Source organism: Megalopta genalis, chromosome 1 (genome assembly GCF_051020955.1).
Source record: "Megalopta genalis isolate 19385.01 chromosome 1, iyMegGena1_principal, whole genome shotgun sequence".
Taxonomy (NCBI): Eukaryota; Metazoa; Arthropoda; class Insecta; order Hymenoptera; family Halictidae; genus Megalopta; species Megalopta genalis.
Genome location: NC_135013.1, coordinates 30,664,068 through 30,683,398, shown reverse-complemented (window position 1 = coordinate 30,683,398; position 19,331 = coordinate 30,664,068). Strand labels below are relative to the sequence as shown.

Here is a 19,331-nt window from a genome sequence, read left to right as displayed (position 1 = left end):
CAGCGGTTCCAGAAAATCCGTACGCGCGTCGCATTATATTCGTCGACTCATTTTCCCGAGAACCGCGCATCCACCGCTAGATTTTCGTCATCGATCATCTAAACATTACGGTCGAACAACGATCAACGTGCCTTAATTTTCGCCACTTCTTCGGTCACGGCGGTCGACGGAAACGGGCGCCCCGATCTCGTTAGTGCCGTTTCGTTCGAAGAAGGCGTGGAATTTTCGGAAAAGCCGTAAGTGTCCGGGAACGCTTCTGGTCGGCGGCGTACGTGTGAAGCCGCGCGTGTAAGAGTTGGCCGGCGCGGTGCTCGCGCTCGCGAGCGCACACCAGCGAAATGAGTGCACTCGTGTGCACCGCATGCATAGGCCGCCGCGCGGCCAGCCTTTACGTAACTCCGCGCCGTTCCTCTTTCCGCGCCGCGCCGCGCCGCGCCGCACCGCACCTCGCCGCGTCGGCCAAAGCAGGGCCGGACCTACCGTCGCCGGTCCCCCGTTCCGCTCCGGATCGGAGCGGAATCCGAGACGGATTTTTCGCGGATCGAACGCGCGAAGAACAATGCCGCGCGCGTTTTCGATCGCGTCGAACGCGTGCGAGCAACGCTTTCGCCGTCGACGAAACGGCTCCGCCGAGAGAAAATCTCCGTCTCCGTCAGCGACGAGACTCGCCTTCGCGACTTCTCCGCGCCGAAAGGTGATCTATCGTGATCAAATATTTATAAGCGGCGACCGTCGCCGCCGCTTCGGAGCGAGTCGACGCGTTTCTATGGGATTCCTCCTCGTCGGGACGGTCCCGATCCTCCTCGCCGCGAACGACGAGTTAACTCGTCGCCGAGAAACGGCCCCGCGCGTTACGACAAACACGGTCGTCCTACGATTTCGATGGAAATGTTCTTCGCGGGACTTGTTCCTGAGCCTCGAGCATCTTCGAACGATCGTCGAAGAATCCGCTCCGAGAAACTGCATGCGAAATTGGTCTTGATTCATCGCACCGCGATTTCTTTCGTAACCGCGTCGATCAGCGCCTCCTCTCCTCGTCGTTCGTAATTTCTAATTCGTTTATAATTTTCGTCCCCGTGCCTCGTCGTTTTGCCTTTGTCCCCAGGCTTCGGCAGAATCTGCTTCGACTTAGAAGGAACACGTAATCATTGATATCTCATTTTTGAACGATTATAATACGGTAATGTCTCTCTAATCGACGCTCGGATTGTCCTCGGAAATGGACAATTTCGGGAAGAGGGGATACGAATATTGGAGATTTAGGGTCGTTTTTATGGTCATTGATTCTCAAGAATTATACAAACGGGCTGCAAGGCTCGAATAATCGGATCTCCTTTTCTCAAATTGTCCATTTTTCTGCACAGTCTGAGCGTCAGTTGGGGAGAATTTACAGTAATGTTTCTCCAATTGACGCTCGGATTTTCCACAAAGGTGGACAATTTGGGAAGTGGAGACACGATTAATCGAGCCTTGCGGTTCGTTTTTATAGCTACGAATTGTCAATAACTATAAAAACGAGAAGCAGAACACGAATAATCGTATCTCCTTTTCCCCAAATTGTCCATTTTTGTGCGCGATCTGAGCGTCAGTTAGGGAGAATTTACAGTAATGTTTCTCTAATTGACGCTCGGATTTTCCACAAAAGTGGACAATTTGGGAAGTGGAGACACGATTATTCGAGCCTTGCGGTTCGTTTTTATAGCTACGAATTGTCAACAACTATAAAAACGAGAAGCAGAACACGAATAATCGTATCTCCTTTTCCCCAAATTGTCCATTTTTGTGCGCGATCTGAGCGTCAGTTAGGGAGAATTTACAGTAATGTTTCTCTAATTGACGCTCGGATTTTCCACAAAAGTGGACAATTTGGGAAGTGGAGACACGATTATTCGAGCCTTGCGGTTCGTTTTTATAGCTACGAATTGTCAACAACTATAAAAACGAGAAGCAGAACACGAATAATCGTATCTCCTTTTCCCCGAATTGTCCATTTTTGTGCGCAGTCTGAGCGTCAGTTAGGGAGACATTACTGTACTTACATACAAAGTGATAAAACCGAGGAATATATTTATTTATTAAATATTTATGAAATATAAAATTATATTTATATATTTATTTAAATTTAGGAATATAGTTATTTATTAAATGATAAAAGGAACATAATTTGAGAAACAACCATCGGTAATGAAGCAACGAAATTTATTAACCCTTTGGACTCGAAGCCATTTTAACTTTAAATCTAAAATAATTTTTCTCTAATTGACGCTCGGATTGTCCACGAAAATGGACAATTTGAGTAGAGGGGATACGAATATTCGAGCTTTCGGGGTCATTTTTATGGTCACTGATCCTCAACAATTATAAAAACAGGCTACAAGGCTCGAATAATCGTATCTCCTCTTCCCAAATCGTCCATTCTTAAGCGTCAATCTGAGCGTCAGTAAGGGAGACATTACTATAGACATTTGTAGAGATCGAAGCTTGCCGAGAGAAAATGCCCGCGATGCGATCGATAAAAAGCCCCGCGAAATATGTCTCAAAAATTAAACGACGCTGCTAAGGCCCACAAAAGGCGATCTTTGAGCTCGGGCTTGCAATCTAGCTGCTCCACGCGGTTGCTTCCGATCCGATTAACATATTACAAATGCACTTTCTTTAGCTGGTCGCGGCGCAGCGGCCGCTGCATCGCGCGACGAAAGGAAAAGCTTCCGAAGATTTCGCAATCGTCGTGCTTCCATTTGCTCGCCCCGAATCATTAGAAAAAAAAAAAAGAAAAACAAGTCGAAAGGAACTTTCGCGAAGTTCGCGGAGTCGATCGTCGACAAAACGCGGTCGCCGTGAGCTGGACGAAGTTTTTTTGGAGAACTGGGTCAAAACGGACTCGAGCACCGTCGTTCGAGATTTAATCGATGGAGATCTCGAGGCTCGCCTGTCGCCGACGAGAACGCCGCTTTTTTCTCGCGAATAAAATAAGCCCGTAAACGGGCCCCATGGGCGGCGGAGGGCCGCCCAACGGCTCCGAGGTGGGTGCTGCGATCGCAGAGTTTTCTGGAGTTGGACCAACCGGTGGCCTCGCGTGTTTACTCGCGTGTTGATCTGCCGTATGCGTAATGGCACGTATGCGGCGAGCCGGCGTCTCGACGACGAGCAAAACGACGGAGAACTAGAAGCACGATGCTATCGGGGCAGCAGCTCCTCTGCACGCTTCGCGCAAGGATGAACGATGATTTGTCGGCTCGCCGACGAGGCGCGAGAGCCGCATAAATTCTTATTAGCAGGCCGTTATCGCCGCCTGTAAAAATCCGGCAGGATAAAGGCCCCGATCCGCGTCCCACTCGTTAGACCGATAACTATCTTGGCTCCTAGGCGAACGCAGCCACCCCACCGTCTTTATTCTCCGCCGATGATCGATACTTTACTGCTTCCCGAGTTGTTTCGTCGCGTTTCCACGAAAATTCGTTTCACTGGCATCGTGAACAGGTGTTCGATAACCGTCAAAGAATATCATCGAATTAAAGGGAAATTTATTTCGTACAGCGATAATACTTGGGTCGCATAATTTTTTAAAATACGCATAATTTTCGTATCGTTTTTCGTTGCTGTATAATAACGATGCGGGTCATTGAACTTTTTTTGTATACTTTCAGAATTTATATGCAACGTTTTACAATTTCTGCGATCACTATAATAGTGTTTTATAGGTTCTGGTATATAATTTTATTATAGTAAAGAATAAGATCTAATTGATGAGAAATGTGCTCGTGTCGTTTGTCCAATATGTATAATTGATACGTGCTTTTCATTAATCGAACAATTTTCGTTGCTGTAAATAAATAATGCGGATCACTGAACTTTTTTGTATACTTTCAGAATTTAAATGCAACGTTTTACAATTACTGCGATCTCTATGGTGGTTCTGTATAAGTTCTTTCTAAGTTTATTATGGTGTACAATTTTGTAGAACATAATTACAGCATAATACAACACAAGTGCAGCATAATATTATATTGTACAATTTTATTATATTGTGCAATTTTATTATATTGCATAATTTTATTGTAATGTAAAATTTTATTATATTGTACAATTTTATTATATTGTGCAATTTCATTATATTGCATAATTGTATTGTATTGTACAATTTTATTATATTGTACAATTTTATTGTATTATACAATTTTATTATATCGTACAATTTCACTATATTGTACAATATTATAATATTATACAATTTTTCTTGGACCATCGGATGATCGAGATTCTATTGTACTTAGCAAAGGTACCGCCGCACTTTGGTACCTTTAACAGCATTTTGTTCTCATATATAAAACCAGATTCGACGATGTAAACATTGTTTTGCTCTGGTCGGAGTTTCCGGGGTCGTTTTTCGGCGCGCGAACGCGACAAGGGTCGACGGTCCGCGCGTAAAGAACCGCGCGCTCCAAATTGTTTATTTCGTAGCTCGGATTCTACCCCTATCTGTATCGTCACTTTTGCAGAACCAGTGGCCGGTGGCAAACGGATCTCAGAAGGGCGGAACGTCCTCGTGAAAATGCAGAACGCCCTCGGACCGCTCGGCGTGCTCTACGATTGCATGGAGAAACGGACGCGAGTCAAGGTACGTGGTCGTCGTCTCCCTCGGATTTCAACGTCTCACTTCGAGCTGCATCGCTCCAGCCCGGCTACATATTAATCAAGAGGCGGCGGCGGTTCTGGCCTCGGATCGGAGTCGAAACCGAGTTACATAATCGAGATTCTAGGCGAGAAAGAGAAGCACCTTTCCCCCCCGGCTGGCGGATCGCCGGCAAAAAGGCGAGGAGAGAGTGAGAAAGTATCGCCGCGGAGACAAAAGGCGGGGAGACAATCGCCGGCGTCTCGGTGCCTTGTCTCCGCCAGGCAGGGACGGAGAATTCGAGGGTTGTCCCCGAACCGGGCAACGTAAACACCCACACACCACCCATTTCTGCCTGACCCGTGGCATTGTGCGCGCACGCACACGCGGCTGACACACTTTCGCGGCCGGCACAGAGAAAGAGAGACACGTGCGAGCATCGCGGCGCAAAGCCAGTAACAGCCAGAGCCCGACCAGCCCTTCGAAGGTGAACGAAAGGTGCCGCTGTACAGGGTGATCCACCTGGCGACGATCGTACCGATATTCTCCTTCGGTCGCGCCGACGAAGATCGCTCGAAAGGCTTTTCTTTATTGTGTAAAGAAATTTTATTTTATTATTATTTTCTTCATCCTTACACAGATTGCAACATAATGTTCAAGCAGAATTTTCGATAATTGCGGTTGCGCGAAAGTACGAGCATGTTACATCGATCGTTCCTCGGCTCGACGAAGTCTAGAGATTCTGTCGAGTTCTAAGTTCTAATGCAGGCATGAATAACTTCAACCCTTTTCACTCGTATGTCCTCTGTACGGCGACATTATACGTTTCACCGTTGCGCCAGCACGTCGCCATATACAGGGTATCCTAAAATTATTGTATTTCCGAGAACTGAGGGGTTCGTGAGGTCATTTGAAGTAACTTTTTCCTTGGCGAAAATGCGATCCGCGGCTTCGTTTACGAGTTATTGACGAAAAACAGTGACCAATGAGAGAGGCGGGATCAGCTGGCGCGTGGCGGCCGAGCCAATGAACGGAACTGGGCCCCGTGCGCTCGGCCGGCTCGCGCTAGCCGAGCTCGCTTCTCATTGGTCAGCGTTTTTCGTTGATAACTCGTGAACGATGCCTCGGAGAATATTTTTGTAAAGGAGAAAGTTATTTGAAATGATCTCAGGAACCATACATTTTCAGGAAATACCATAATTTTGGGACATCCTGTATGGTAAATTCTGCCTAATTGACGCTCAGATTGTACAATAAATTCTCGAGACATTATTCGAGCCTCGTTTTTATAGTTATCGATTGTCAACTATGAAAACAAGCCTCGATGCTCGAATAATCGTGTCTCCTCTTCCCAAATTGCTCACTTTTGTGCACAAGCTGAGCGTTAATTAGGGAGAATATTTAGTCGCAATTCTACATTTTACTATTATACATATATTTACTGTTTCATTCCAGGCACCATTGTTACAATGTTTCCTTTTAATTCCCGCATAAATGCGCGCGTATATATAAAATAAAACGAATAAATAAAAGATCAAAGGTTTTTCCTCTTTACGAGTGCAAAGGGTTGATCCTTAACCACTACCAATCACCGCTGCTAATTACTTATTCATCTGCGGTGATAACACAATCGTAAGAACAAATGCAACATTGTGAAACGAAGAAACGTTCCGATTAATTTGGATCGTTTACTTAACACTATTCTGCCAACAATAACGCAATAAAGATTAACTACCTGCGAGATCGCGAATACGTAACTTTTAATAGTTACAGGGTCAAGGGTTGAACGCATTTTAATGTCGGTTGTAGCACGCAAGGACAAGATTTACGTGGCCGATCAAATTTTGAAACTTTCTACCGTGATCTAACGTTGCTTCGCAGTTATTACACGTTCGATCGCAATAATTTCGCAGACAGTAAAAAAGAAAGATATTTCTCGCGCGCCTACGTTTGCTCGCGAACGTTTAAAGATCGACGACGGTAGAACAGAATTTCGTTTCCACATAAAAGCACGGAATGGCATTCGCGATTATCGGATTTTCACGAGTCGGACTCGCCGAAGGCAAGGGGTTCAGCCGGTCCTTTCGAAGACGTTTTATCTTTGGATCACCCTGTAGATCGCGGAGGGAGTAAAAGAGGCGGCTAACTGTTCGGGTCAACACACTCGTCTCCATGGAGACAGCCGAGGCCCTTCTCGCCCTTGATACGCCCCTGATCGTCCCCTTTCTCCGTCTCGAAGGGTTCGAGCCGGTCCGAAAAAAGGCGAGATCTCTCTCCTCGTGCGCCTTTGAAAAGCCCATTTCGGAAAGGGCCACTCGCCGGGAAACGCCGCTTTCTTCCACCCTCCGCCCTCTGCTCTTCCTCCTCCACCTCATACGCTGTCTGCTCGTCTTCTATTCGCGCCGAGAGAGGAACGCGGAGGAGTTTCGCCGATGCGATCGCATCCCTCGAAATTCGGCTAGTAGTGCAAACGCTTATTTCGAGCGGAGGGTGACGGGTTCCCTGCAGCGTGGAGAATGTTTTGGCCCCGGCGAATCGATGGCCGCCTCCCGAAGGCTACCGTCGCCTGGGGAGGTAAGGGGGTGGGAGTGCTCGCTGTCGCACTTATCCCTCGAAAGAAGGGCGCTTCCTCGAAGAGAGGGGTTCGGAATACGAGCCTGTAACGAGCGCGTTCTACAAATCGGGATTCGGACGAGTCTGTGTTTACTCTGCGAATATACTTGTTTGTCTGGTCATCTATTTTTTTGTTCTCAAATCTGCAGACGTCTGCGCTCGTTCTCTCCATCTCGTAACGATGAGCTACGAAATTTCAGCGAGACACAAATTTCACCGTTGATTTTCGCGTGTCTCGAAACGGAACCCGTCATCAGAATGACGGATCAATAATTTTTTTACGATTATTCAGATCGCGAATCTGCATTTGCGAGTTATTTATTCGACGCGCGGCTCATTAGCGGCAAATTTAGCAATAACACTCGTTAAAAATCGGAATAAATGTCGCATTGTTGCTTTGAAGGACGGACATAAAACAGCTGCCTCGAGTGCACCGCCGTGTACGCGTCGCCTCGTGGAGGTCGCGAGAGATCGAATTAGACTTTCTTGCAACTTTTATATTGCTATGGTATGTATATATTGCCGGAATCGAGACATTTATTTAACGATTTCCGGTAAAAGTGCGAAGTGCGAAGTCTCGAAATTTCAATACTTCGACGAATGAAAATCGTGAGACTGCACGATCGTACGAACACCTTTCCCGAATCGGGTCGTAAGACCACCTTTTCGAATGCGAACGAGCGCGGTGCAAATTTTTTAAGAGGACGACGCGCTTTTATCGTGATCGACTAGGAAGCGGCAGACTTTAATCGACGACGTCGCGGCTGAATTCGATTTAAAGTTTAGGGCCCGTAAACATTGGACAAGCTGGGATCAGCAAAAAAATATCGCCCTCGGAGGAATCGAAATTCGATCGCATATCTCCCGACGATTATTTGAGTATTTCTTTTCTCCCTTGATCGTTCGTCCACTGCTGCATAATGTCGGATCTAACTCTGTGAATTCAGAAGCGAATATATATGTAATATATAATATAATTATATATTATATATATATATATATATATATATATATATTATTATTATATATATATATATATATATATATATATTAGCAAACAGAGTGCGAACGCATCATCGGCAGGCTCGGACGATTAAAACGTTCGGATTATATTATATATAATTATATTATTAATATAATATTATTAATTAATAATATAATTATATATAATATAATCCGAACGTTTTAATCGTCCGTATAATTATATTATATATTATATATATATTCGCTTCTGAATTCACAGAGTTAGATCCGACCGAACGAACACCGCAGCCACATAATTTAACACTAATAAACCTACCGCGGTCAAAGTGACCGCTTTCTTATTTAGCAATTCTGCAAAGTTCCGAGACTCTTTCGTGGAAAACGCTTGAATAAGTTATACCATTGGAGCAAGTTTTATACTAAAAACTTCACGCAAATTCTAAATAAATTCGGTCTTCTCGCTTTCGTGAAGCGCAGTACATGCCAGTTAGTATTACTGCTTGGTGGTAGGTTTAGTGTTAACCGTTTGCGTACCACGAGCCACTTTTGCGCTCTTCAGATTTCGTGTCGAGAAAAGCCAGGGCATTTGGCCGAAACAGACGACTTACGGCCCACCCGAAATTTGTCGGAACGTGCTCGGTCTTTCGACCGAGACAGACAATTTGCATTTTGTTGTTACCTATTCTAAATTAATAGTATATATATTTTCATTCATAACGTTTTATTTTATGTTTCACGGCTTTTCTCGACACATAATCGAAGGAGCGCTATTGCGCTCTTCGGCTTTCTTCGAAACATAATCGAAGGAGCGCTATTGCGCTCTTCAGTGCTTTTCGACACATAATCGAAGGAGTGCTATCGCGCTCTTCGGCTTTTTTCGACACATGATCGAAGAAGCGCTATTGCGCTCTTTGGCTTTCTTCGAAACATAATCGAAGAAGCGCTATTGTGCTCTTCGGCGCTTTTCGAAACATAATCGAAGGAGCGCTATTGCTCTCTTCGGTTTTTCTCGACACATAATCGAAGGAGCACTATTGCGCTCTTCGGCTTTCTTCGAAACATAATCGAAGGAGCGCTATTGCTCTCTTCGGTTTTTCTCGACACATGATCGAAGAAGCGCTATTGAGCTCTTCGGCTTTCTTCGAAACATAATCGAAGAAGCGCTATTGTGCTCTTCGGCGCTTTTCGAAACATAATCGAAGGAGCGCTATTGCTCTCTTCGGTTTTTCTCGACACACAATCGAAGGAGCGCTATTGCGCTCTTCGGCTCTTTTCGATCCTGTTTTTTTCAGAACCATCTGGCACGCAAACGGTTAAGCTTCCGCGCACGTCGCGCGGACACGATTAAGGCACGATTTGATAAAACGAGAAGTTTAACGAGAGATTTAGAGAAAATCGTCGCCGAATTCCAATTTCTCGCCGGCGAGAGATCGGAACACCATTAGATCTAATTATCCGCGATCTGCAAAAGGCCCGTCGAAAACGAGTTTGCCACCGGTTAGGCGATCGGCCGGCGAGCCGGCTCGGAGGATCAAGGGTGGCTGGACGCGAGCGCGCGCGATAGACGAACCGGTGCATCAAGCGACCGATTGCGTAACGAGAAAGCTCTGGAGGACGGCTCGGCCAGGCGAATCCATCGCGGCATTCTCCTCACTCTCGACTAGGAAACAAAATACATACCGAGCGCAACGTCGTATCGCATCGTGAATCATCGCGGCGATCCGATGAAATCACGCGAAGACGTTTCTGGATCGTATCGGTCGGCCGACAAAGATCGGCGCGCGACGCCGACGTTTTTTCTCCTAGCCGGAAAATAAATCAACGGAGCAAGGTCTTCGCGCGTTTCGCCGCTGCTTTCCTCTCCGCCGGCGGGACGGCCGTCGCGCGGAACGAGGAGAAATCGGGCTCGTCCCGGCGAATCTCGAACCCAGGAAAAATACCGGCTTCCTGTGGCCCCGCTCACAAAGCCTTCCGCTCGCACTTCCTTCTTCCATAATTAGCGATCTGTCGTCTCGCGGATCGCGAGAACCAGATCCCGGCTCGGAAGCAGGAAGCCGCGGTTCTCCGCGGAGCGAGAAATGTCGCGTGCCGGCGTCCTAAAAAGGGGAGAGACAATCGGCCGCTCCCGGCGGAGTCGATCAGGAAACCGAGACTCGATTTTTCTCCCGTCGCTTAACTCGATTGTCTGCGAATCGACGCGACAACGACGATAAAGCTTGTCCGTGCTCGCTGGAAGTCGTCGACGTGCCGCGAGAGAAAAAAGCTAATCGTTAAATTGATACAATTGATCTTCCTGCGGAAGCGGCCGCCGCGGTTCGACGTTCTCAACGAGGCGGGATCCAGAGTTCCTAATTAAACTCCTTTCGCCCGGCTAATTACTTTCATTGACTTTCATCCGCGTCGCCGGTCGACGACGTTGAATCGCGCGCGCGCGCGGCCACCGCCGGGAGAAGAAGAAGACGGCGCGCGGTGCTCTTCCCGCGGCGTCCTTGACGGAAAGGAGATCCTAATCCGCGACCTTCGGCGACGCGCATCCGGAAAAACGTTTCGATCGCCGCGGAACGGACGGCGATCGTCCTTCGATCGTTGAATCGGCGAAGAAAGCGGAGGCCTGTGGGGCTCCCTGTCGATCGGTTACCAGTTCGAGAAACCCGTCTGCCGCTTGATTTCGACGCGCGCGTTCCGCCGTAACGCAACGCGGATAATGAACGGTTACGTAACGGTGAACGCGGGGGGGATGGAGGGAGGGGAAAAAAAGGAGAAGGATCGACAGATGGGACGCGCCTGATGGGAATCGACGATCGTCATTACGCGTCTCTCCTATTCCCGTTGTCCGGGATACATGTTCTGTGCTTATTGCTCGTCGACGCTCGTTACGGATTGTTGTTTGCGTTATTATTATGATTTCCTCGGGATCCCGGCCTCGCGTAATCTCGTCCGCGGGCCCGCGTGAGGATCGCCGGGAAACGATTGGAATCCGAGCGGATCGATCCCGCGTAAAGGATATTCGCGCCTCTGCGTTTCTGTAGCGAATCGCGATCTCGGTTCTTCCGGGCGCCGAGTTTTCCGGTCTGTTTGTAATCACGGGATCGATGTACGAAAAAAAAAAGAAAAGAAAGGGAAGGAAGAAAAAAGCGAGAGTCGATTTCTATGCTCCGATTGGCGATCCGTGGCTCGGATATTCGATGAATAATGAGCGTCGTTCGAAGGGAATCGACGGGGAGAAGAAGCAGCTCGCGGGGGGAGGGGGGTGGGGGATCTCGAGGCGCAATTACGCGCATAAACGAATTAAGAGACGCGACGGAAATGTTAATGCCCAAGGCGTGTGCTCGAGAGCGCGGGCCTTGAATAAGGAAATTAGCGTCGCCGCGGTCTCGAGAACCTATTTGCAGTTGGATCATGGTTTTCGTCGGCGACGATCGACGGGATCCTTGGGCCGGCGATCCAGCGAATCTCGGAACGCCGGACTACAGCGACGCGGTCGTCCTTCGCGGTTAATCGTCGGATCCTGCCGGACCAGCAAGGATATATTCCTCCGTGGAATCTTGAGGACTCCTAGAATCGACTCTAGCCGGCTCCCCCTTTCCTCTCCCCCGCGCGGTGGCTGTCCCTCCGCTACGATCGCTATGACACACGCGCCGAGACACCCAATGACGATCGTACAAGGCACGGAAAAGCGTTTCGAAACCTTGATGGACGCTTTCGCGCGGCGTCGCGGACGCGAAATCGTCCTTTCGTTTCAATAATTCTCGGATACGGGCGGACGGCCGATAAAAAAAAATTACGGGGAATTGTTCGCGGAAGAAACGCTTCTTTAGGCGTTCACGGTGAATTCGATCTGATTTCGCGCTCGGATTGCGCAGAAAAGTGGGTTGTTTGTGGGAGGAGATACGATTGTTACTGTACTATAGTAACTATACTATGCACTATACTATATTATAGTATAGTATATAGTATAGATTGTGCACAAAAATGGGTCATTTGAGGGAGGAGATAGGATTATTACTGCACTATAGTAACTATATACTATAATATAGTATAATATATATAGTATATAATATAGTACTATAAATATACTATAATATAGTATAATATACTATAATATAGATTATGTACAAAAATGGGTCATTTCAGGGAGGAGATAGGATTATTACTGCACTATAGTAACTATATACTATACTATATACTATACTATAATATAGTACTATAAATATTATAATATAGTATAATATACTATAATATAGATTGTGCACAAAAATGGGTCATTTGGGAGGAGGAGATACGATTATTATTGCACTATAGTAACTATATACTATACTATAATATAGTATAATATATATAGTATATAATATAGTACTATAAATGCTATAATATAGTATAATATACTATAATATAAATTGTGCACAAAAATGGGTCATTTGGGAGGAGGAGATACGATTATTATTATACTATAGTAACTATATACTATACCATACCATAGTATAATATAAATAATAAGTAATAATATATACTATACCATATTATAATATAGTATACAGTATAGATTGTGCACAAAAATGGGTCATTTTGGGGGAGGAGATATGATTATTACTATACTATGACAACTATAATATATACTATACTATATTATAGTAACTATACTATGTATAGTTAGCGATTGTCAACAGCTATAACAAACGAGTCGAATAATCGTATCATCTTTACAAAAGATTGTCCATTTTTGTGCACGATTTGAGCGCGAATTAGGAAGAATTTGCTTAATTAATGGACAACGGACGAACGATATAATAAATTATTGTTCTCATATCTTATTAATAGATTCGATTCTTGGTACTTGTTATTTAATCTTATTTGTTAAACGTGTTTTCTACGTTTCGCAAACGGGAAAACGTTTCTCCCGCAGCCGAATTATCCGAGCGTCAATTAGAGAAACATCACTGTATACAGTAAATTCTCTCCAATTGTCACTGAGCTTGTACACAAAAATGCACAATTTGGGAACAGAAGATACGATAATTCGAGCCTTGCGGCTCGTCTTTATAGTTGTCGACAATTCGTGACTATAAAAATGAACCGCAAGGATCGAACAATCGTATCTCATCTTCCAAAATTGTCCATTTTCGTGGACAATTGGAGCGTCAGTTAGAGAGACATTACTGTAATTTGTGTATTAACCCTTTGCACTCGAAGCCATATTGACTGTAAATTTAAATTAACTTTCCCGATGTATGGTGTTTTCATTTTAATGACAAAGTGCATTTTATGCATATGAAATTGAGTCTGTGACTCATACAACAGTTAGACTTTTGACAATTCTTTATACGTAAGCTTTGTTATTAGAAAAATTACCTTGGAACGTGGTGTAACAATTTTCGTGATGCCTCGGAGTCACCACTCGAGTGCAAAGGGTTAATAAGTGCCGAATAATGTACAGCACTCTTTTCGGTATAAAATGGACAATTTGGCGGCTCGCTTTATCAGTGGAAACGAGTCGCAAGGCTCAAATAATAGTATCTCCTCTTCCCCGAATTGTCCATTTTTCGGCACAATCCGAGCGTCGATCAGAGAGACATCGCTGTATCGCGTAAAAATCCGCGATCCAAACAACAATAGCCGCGGCTCTCCACTTTCGAGTGATCGGAACGTCGACAGGTGTGCACAGAGTGCATGCAGCGAGCGGCCGTGATCGCGCCGAGAACGATAAGGAAAAAAAGCCTAATTCTCTCGAAATCGATTGGCTCGAGGATCCGCGGCGGAGCAAGGCGATGTGGAAGCAGAGGTCGTCGAAGAGGGACGGAGAGAAAAGTTCGCGGAGAAGGACGGAGAAGGAGCGGAGAGGAACGGAGAGGGACCGAGAGGGATCGAGAGCTCCAGTCACAGAGTCGGAGTCACGCAATTAGTTTTCATTGCGACAAAGCCGGGTATATATCAGTGCGAAAGGCATTGAAGGGGGCCTTGCCACGGCCTGCACTTCCGCGTATCAGCCGGCTATCTTGTCTCGCGTGGTATCTGCGCGACAAACAACGGGCTCGCGCCTCGTTTTCTCGTAGACACACGGCCGCGCGAACCGTCATTAACGCGACTGTCGTGCGGAAAATGGACGGGGTATCGCGTGAGTCTGCGGCTATCGCCGCTTTCTTCGGCTGAAAAAAAGAAAGAAGAAGCGGAGATCCCTCTCGCTTCCCGATCGAAAACAGAAGATCCGTGCGCGTGGCCGAGCGGAGAGAGAGAGAGGCGCCGATTGCGAGTCCGGTGCATTTCTCGCCGGACAAAAGGGAAAAGAGAGGGCCCCGGTGTCGAAGACGCGCCGAAAACGAGCGTTTTTTAGAGAAAGGGGGCTCGGAGGGGCGCTCGCCGGCAATTTGTCGCGATTGCCGGCCGCTAATGGCCTCTTCTCCTTTCTCCCGTTCCTCCGGCCGCGTCGCAAAAACCGTACAATTAGCCCGTACAAATTATGCATGTGTCGCTGGCGGGGTGCGTGCAAAAAATTGCCGCTCCCCGACCGCCGCCCCGCTAGCCCCCCGCTCGGCCATAGTCATCGATCAACGACACAGCCACGAGGAACCAGTACGCGGACGGTGCACTCGCGGCGCGTCGCAGCGCATCGCGAGTACGAACACGTACGATCTGGAATAGAAGGATCGAGGGGATGCGTGCTGGCTGCGTGCTTATTTTCGAGAGCTCGGGACGCGAAGGGAGAGGAGAGGGTCACCGCCACTGTCTCCCCGTCCCTTCGTTCTCGCGCCGCAAACCCTTTACCTGGAACGGCGTTGCGAGACGCCGTCTCCCTATTCCCTGTCGCCGCCGCCGCCGTTGCTACCGATGGCGATGCTGCCGGTGTCCGACACACAAGACTCGCCACGATTTAAAAGGAATAATCGCTCGTCCTTTGTGCCGAAGGTCTACACCAGGAACGCGAGCGGCATAAGGGGACACGTGGAGGCATACGTGGCCGCCTTCGACAAGCACTGGAACCTCGCGCTCGAGGACTGCTTCGAGGTTTGGACCCGCAAAGTCAAGAGGAAAGCGCCTGCCCTCGGTACTGTATTCCACGCTATTCCGCTTCTATTCTCGGTGACCATAGATCCGATGCTAATCGACCGGCTTCCAGAATATCAATGCGGATTCGACTCGGCCGACTCGGAGACAGTTCGCCGCGGTTCTATTACGATTTTTCCTACGCGTCCCGTTTCGAAAACCATTCGTCCCTTCCACTTTTAGGTCACTGAAAATTACTATGAATCTTCGCTTTATAAATTAAACTAATCTTTGGCGCCTGTGAATCGTCCGAATCTAAAAATAGTTTGGCACTACCGGCGAATTTGATGAGAAATTATTATTATTATAGATATTATATATTATATAATATTATATATTATATATTATTATATATATATATATATTATATATTATTATATATATATATATATTATTATTATATATATAGATTATAGTCGTCGCGACGATCTCACGCAATTTTGGACAAGTTATCATCGGTGTACGTTAACTGAATTATTTAAAAGTTCACGCAATCGTTTAGTAACTCATCGAGTTTGCATAAGCATAATTGTATAAGCATAATGAATACGCATAAGCTACCGAGGCCTACGAAAGGCATTTTCTAAATCTTCGTTATAGGCTCGGGTAAAGAAGATAACAAACGGGAGTTCTTCATTTGTCTCGTGATTCTAAGTAACGGCGAAATTAAAAATAGTATATTAATCTTTGTTTATCAAATCGTCGCTTCTAAAAAAACATATTCGAGTCAGTTACTCCAGTTTTGGAACAGTTATACCGTTTTCCAAGTGATTTTAAGTATGCAAGCCGCGATTAACCCCTTGCCGTACTATTTTCTTCGTAATTAAGATGATAAGCACATTTTCGATTGTAATAATTTCTTTGAAAAAAGAAAAGAAAATTATATTTATCGTGAGTCTACATTTACTGGGATGATTAAAGTATTGATCACAAGAGGACAGAATTTTATCCTGGCTTTAAGAAACGGAAAAAGAATATATATATATATATATATATATATATAACATTGGTATTTAATAGAATATTACTAAAAATCTGCACCACGAGTCTGACTCGTTAAAGTACGGCGAGGGATTAAATTGTCGTATGTATACTGTGTGCAAGGGTACGTATCGAAAGCTGTCATTCCCAAAGGGTTAACGGAGCGAAAGATTTGTTATAGTTCTATAATTTCTTCCGTCACGTATCGAGAAGAAAACGAAGGGTATTTCTTGAAATCTTTATCCTCGGTTAATCGGTTCTTGGTGCGAAATTGACGCGATACGATTGCAATAAATTCTCCCGAATTTTCCTTCAGCTTGTAAACAAAAGTGGGAAGAAAAGATAGAAAATGAGATATAAATTTGAGAAAGATTATTCGATATATTCGAGCCTTATAATAATACGATTATTCGATAATACGATTAAACCGAGCCTCGCACCCCGTTTTTATAATTATTAACAATCGGCAACGATAAAAATGAGCCGCGAGGCTCGAACAACGGTATCTCCTCTTCCCAAATTCTCCACTTTTGCTCACAAACCGAAGAAAAATTAGGAAAAATATACCACAGAAGATGAACAAGTAGCAGAAGCCCTGGACACGAAGGAAACAAGGCGGTTCGCGGAATTCGGCGAAGAATCCGACACGTTCGTCCGGGAAACAGCTTTTCCGTTAGTTATGGTAATATCTTGGAACGTGAATCGGAGCTAACGAACGTGTTTCCCCTGACTCACGGCGCGGCCCGAGGGGCGATCAGTCATCCGTCTCAGGGTTAATTACCTTGGACGATTCAGCGGCCGCGGCGCGTTTCGCGGGACCGTTGTGTTCGGCGGCCATTTATCGGCCTCGGCGGCGAGAAAAGCCACCTTCGAATCCTCCGGCTGCGCTGAACTCCGCGCGCGAGTGCTGCATGGTGCACAGACGATCGCCGTGGAAATTCTCAAATTATCTACGTAATGGTGACGGGGCTACGTCGGTGTTGCGAGAACCCGCGCGCGCCACCAGAATTTCAATACACGCGGGGCACCGGCGGCCGTGCCGACGCTCTCGCCGTACTCTACCCGAGCCAATGCGAATCCAATTTAGTCCTTCCTACGCTCGTCTGACCATGAATGACTCCTACTACTGGCCGTGTGTCAATGGAACACGTTCGCGCGTCCCCCTATTTACGAGAGCCGATCGATCCGCGCGCGCACCGCTCCGCGAACGGCGGAGTTCGTTCGCGGAGGAATATTTTGCGACCAACAACAAGCAACAACAGCTGAATAAAACGCTATCTAACAGCGCGGACGAACTGGTCTAAAAATAAACTATTCGTAATTCTTGGGACGGGGACCGGTCGCGCGAGCGCGCGCGCGCGCGCGCCATTGTTTCCGCGATCGGCGAGCACGCGCGTCGATCCTCGATCGATCGCTTCGACTGGAAACTCGATCGATAGCTATTTCTGGAAATTTCGTGTCCGTTGGTTTTTTTTACTTTCTTTTTTTCTTTCATCCGATTCGTCCACCAGCGCGTTTGATCCACGGCACGGCGATCGGAGTCGCGCACACGTGCGGATTTCCATTATCCGCGGCCATCACGTGCGCAGAAGCGCACGTGATTAGCTGTTTCGTGATCGGGGCGATCGAGAAGCGAGCGGTTGAGTAACGCGTCGCGAAATCGAATTCGAGGCAGAAACGATTCGCGCGATCGACCGAGAGGGTGGCCGAGCCGGTCGAGGTGACCAATTACTGTGCCCTAGGTCGATTAACTTTATATTTATCGAGAGAGACGTGTTCGATTTATCGATTGATTTTTCACTGATTTAGCGATCGATTTATCGATTGATTGATTTATTATTGATTGATTTATACCAGGGGTGTGTCAAACTTAAAACAATAATAAGTAAACAATAATTTAACTTTATATGTGTTTATTACAATGTACTAGTCAAAATAAAAATATTTGTTTCTATGAACATTGATTTTTGTTTTTGCGGCCCACCTAAAGTTAAGCATCGTTTACTTATTATTATGGCCCAAGTTTGCTTTTGAGTTTGACACCCCTGATTTATACAATTTGTTTATTAATTTATTTATTGATCTATTTATTGATTCAGACGTGTCCAATTTATTTCGTTCATTTTTCGATACAAAAAAATCTAACGTGCCTCGATCGACAAAAACGTATACAGTAATGTCTCCCTTACTGACACTCAGATTGTCCACTAAAATGGACAATTTGGGAAGAGGAGATACGATTATTCGAGCCTTGCACCCCCATTTTTATAATTGTGAATAATTTATAACCATAAAAATAAACCGCGAGGCTCGAATAATCGTGTCTCCTCTCCCCAAATTGTCCACGTTTTTTATCAATCTGTGCATCTCTCTCAATTAGAGAGACATTACTGTAAAGCGAATCACGGCCGTAAACAAAGCAGAGGCGCGATGACAATTGGTCGGATCACAGTAACCGGTTCCACTACCCTAGTCTCGTTTCCATCGGGGAGATTCAGATGATCGAGAAAGAACATTCTAGATCGCGGAACGGAGAGTATCGGGGATCGTTGTTAAAAACGCGGAGCCGCGTGCGCGTGCCACTCGCCGCGCGTTTATTTACACGGAAAGGAGGAAGTTACGGGAGCCAGGGAACAGAGAGAGAGAGAGAGAGAGAGAGAGAGAGAGAGAAAGAGAGAGAAAAAGAGAGGTAGAGAGAGATCCTGAGGACGCCCCTTTACGCTAGGGGCAAAGACCGACCTTGACTACGTAGTGGTTGCTACGTTCGATACAAGACCCATGTGCCTCGCGTCGTTCGTTTCCCTTTTTTCCTCTCTTTCTCTCTCTCTCCCTCTCTCTTTCTGTCTCTCGTTCCCTTGAGCGCCGAACACGTCTTTCTCTCTCTTTCCCTCTCCGTCCGTTTCCCTCTCGCTCCCGCTCCAGCTGCTCCCCTTCCCGCTACTCCCGTTTTCCTGCTGCTCGGCGTCTCTTCCTTCCGTTCTTCCTTCTTCTTTCTTCTTTCCTCGTTCCGCTGCACACGGTCGCGCACAGCACACAGGCACAGAAAACCCGCGCAACCGCTGGCACAACCGCTGGCACACGTTCCCATTCATTCACGTGGTAC

At 46.3% G+C, this 19,331-nt stretch overlaps 2 protein-coding genes across 7 annotated transcripts in view; one reads left to right on the top strand and one right to left on the bottom strand.

Moving 5' to 3' along the window:
* Eip74EF (Ecdysone-induced protein E74) overlaps positions 1 to 19,331 on the bottom strand; it is a 332,864-nt gene that overhangs the window by 249,763 nt on the left and 63,770 nt on the right. The gene's annotated exons all lie outside the window — the stretch shown is intronic.
* The window catches only part of Lsm11 (U6 snRNA-associated Sm-like protein LSm11), a 47,653-nt gene that overhangs the window by 21,741 nt on the left and 6,581 nt on the right, over positions 1 to 19,331 (top strand). For 2 of the 4 annotated variants that reach the window (XM_076525255.1, XM_033465708.2), the window contains exons 3-4: positions 4,500 to 4,618; positions 15,110 to 15,248. In XM_076525255.1, coding sequence (XP_076381370.1) covers positions 4,500 to 4,618; positions 15,110 to 15,248 — 258 coding nt within the window. The remainder of the gene's footprint in view (positions 1 to 4,499; positions 4,619 to 15,109; positions 15,249 to 19,331) is intronic. The other 2 variants (XM_076525258.1, XM_076525252.1) reach the window with 1 other exon arrangement.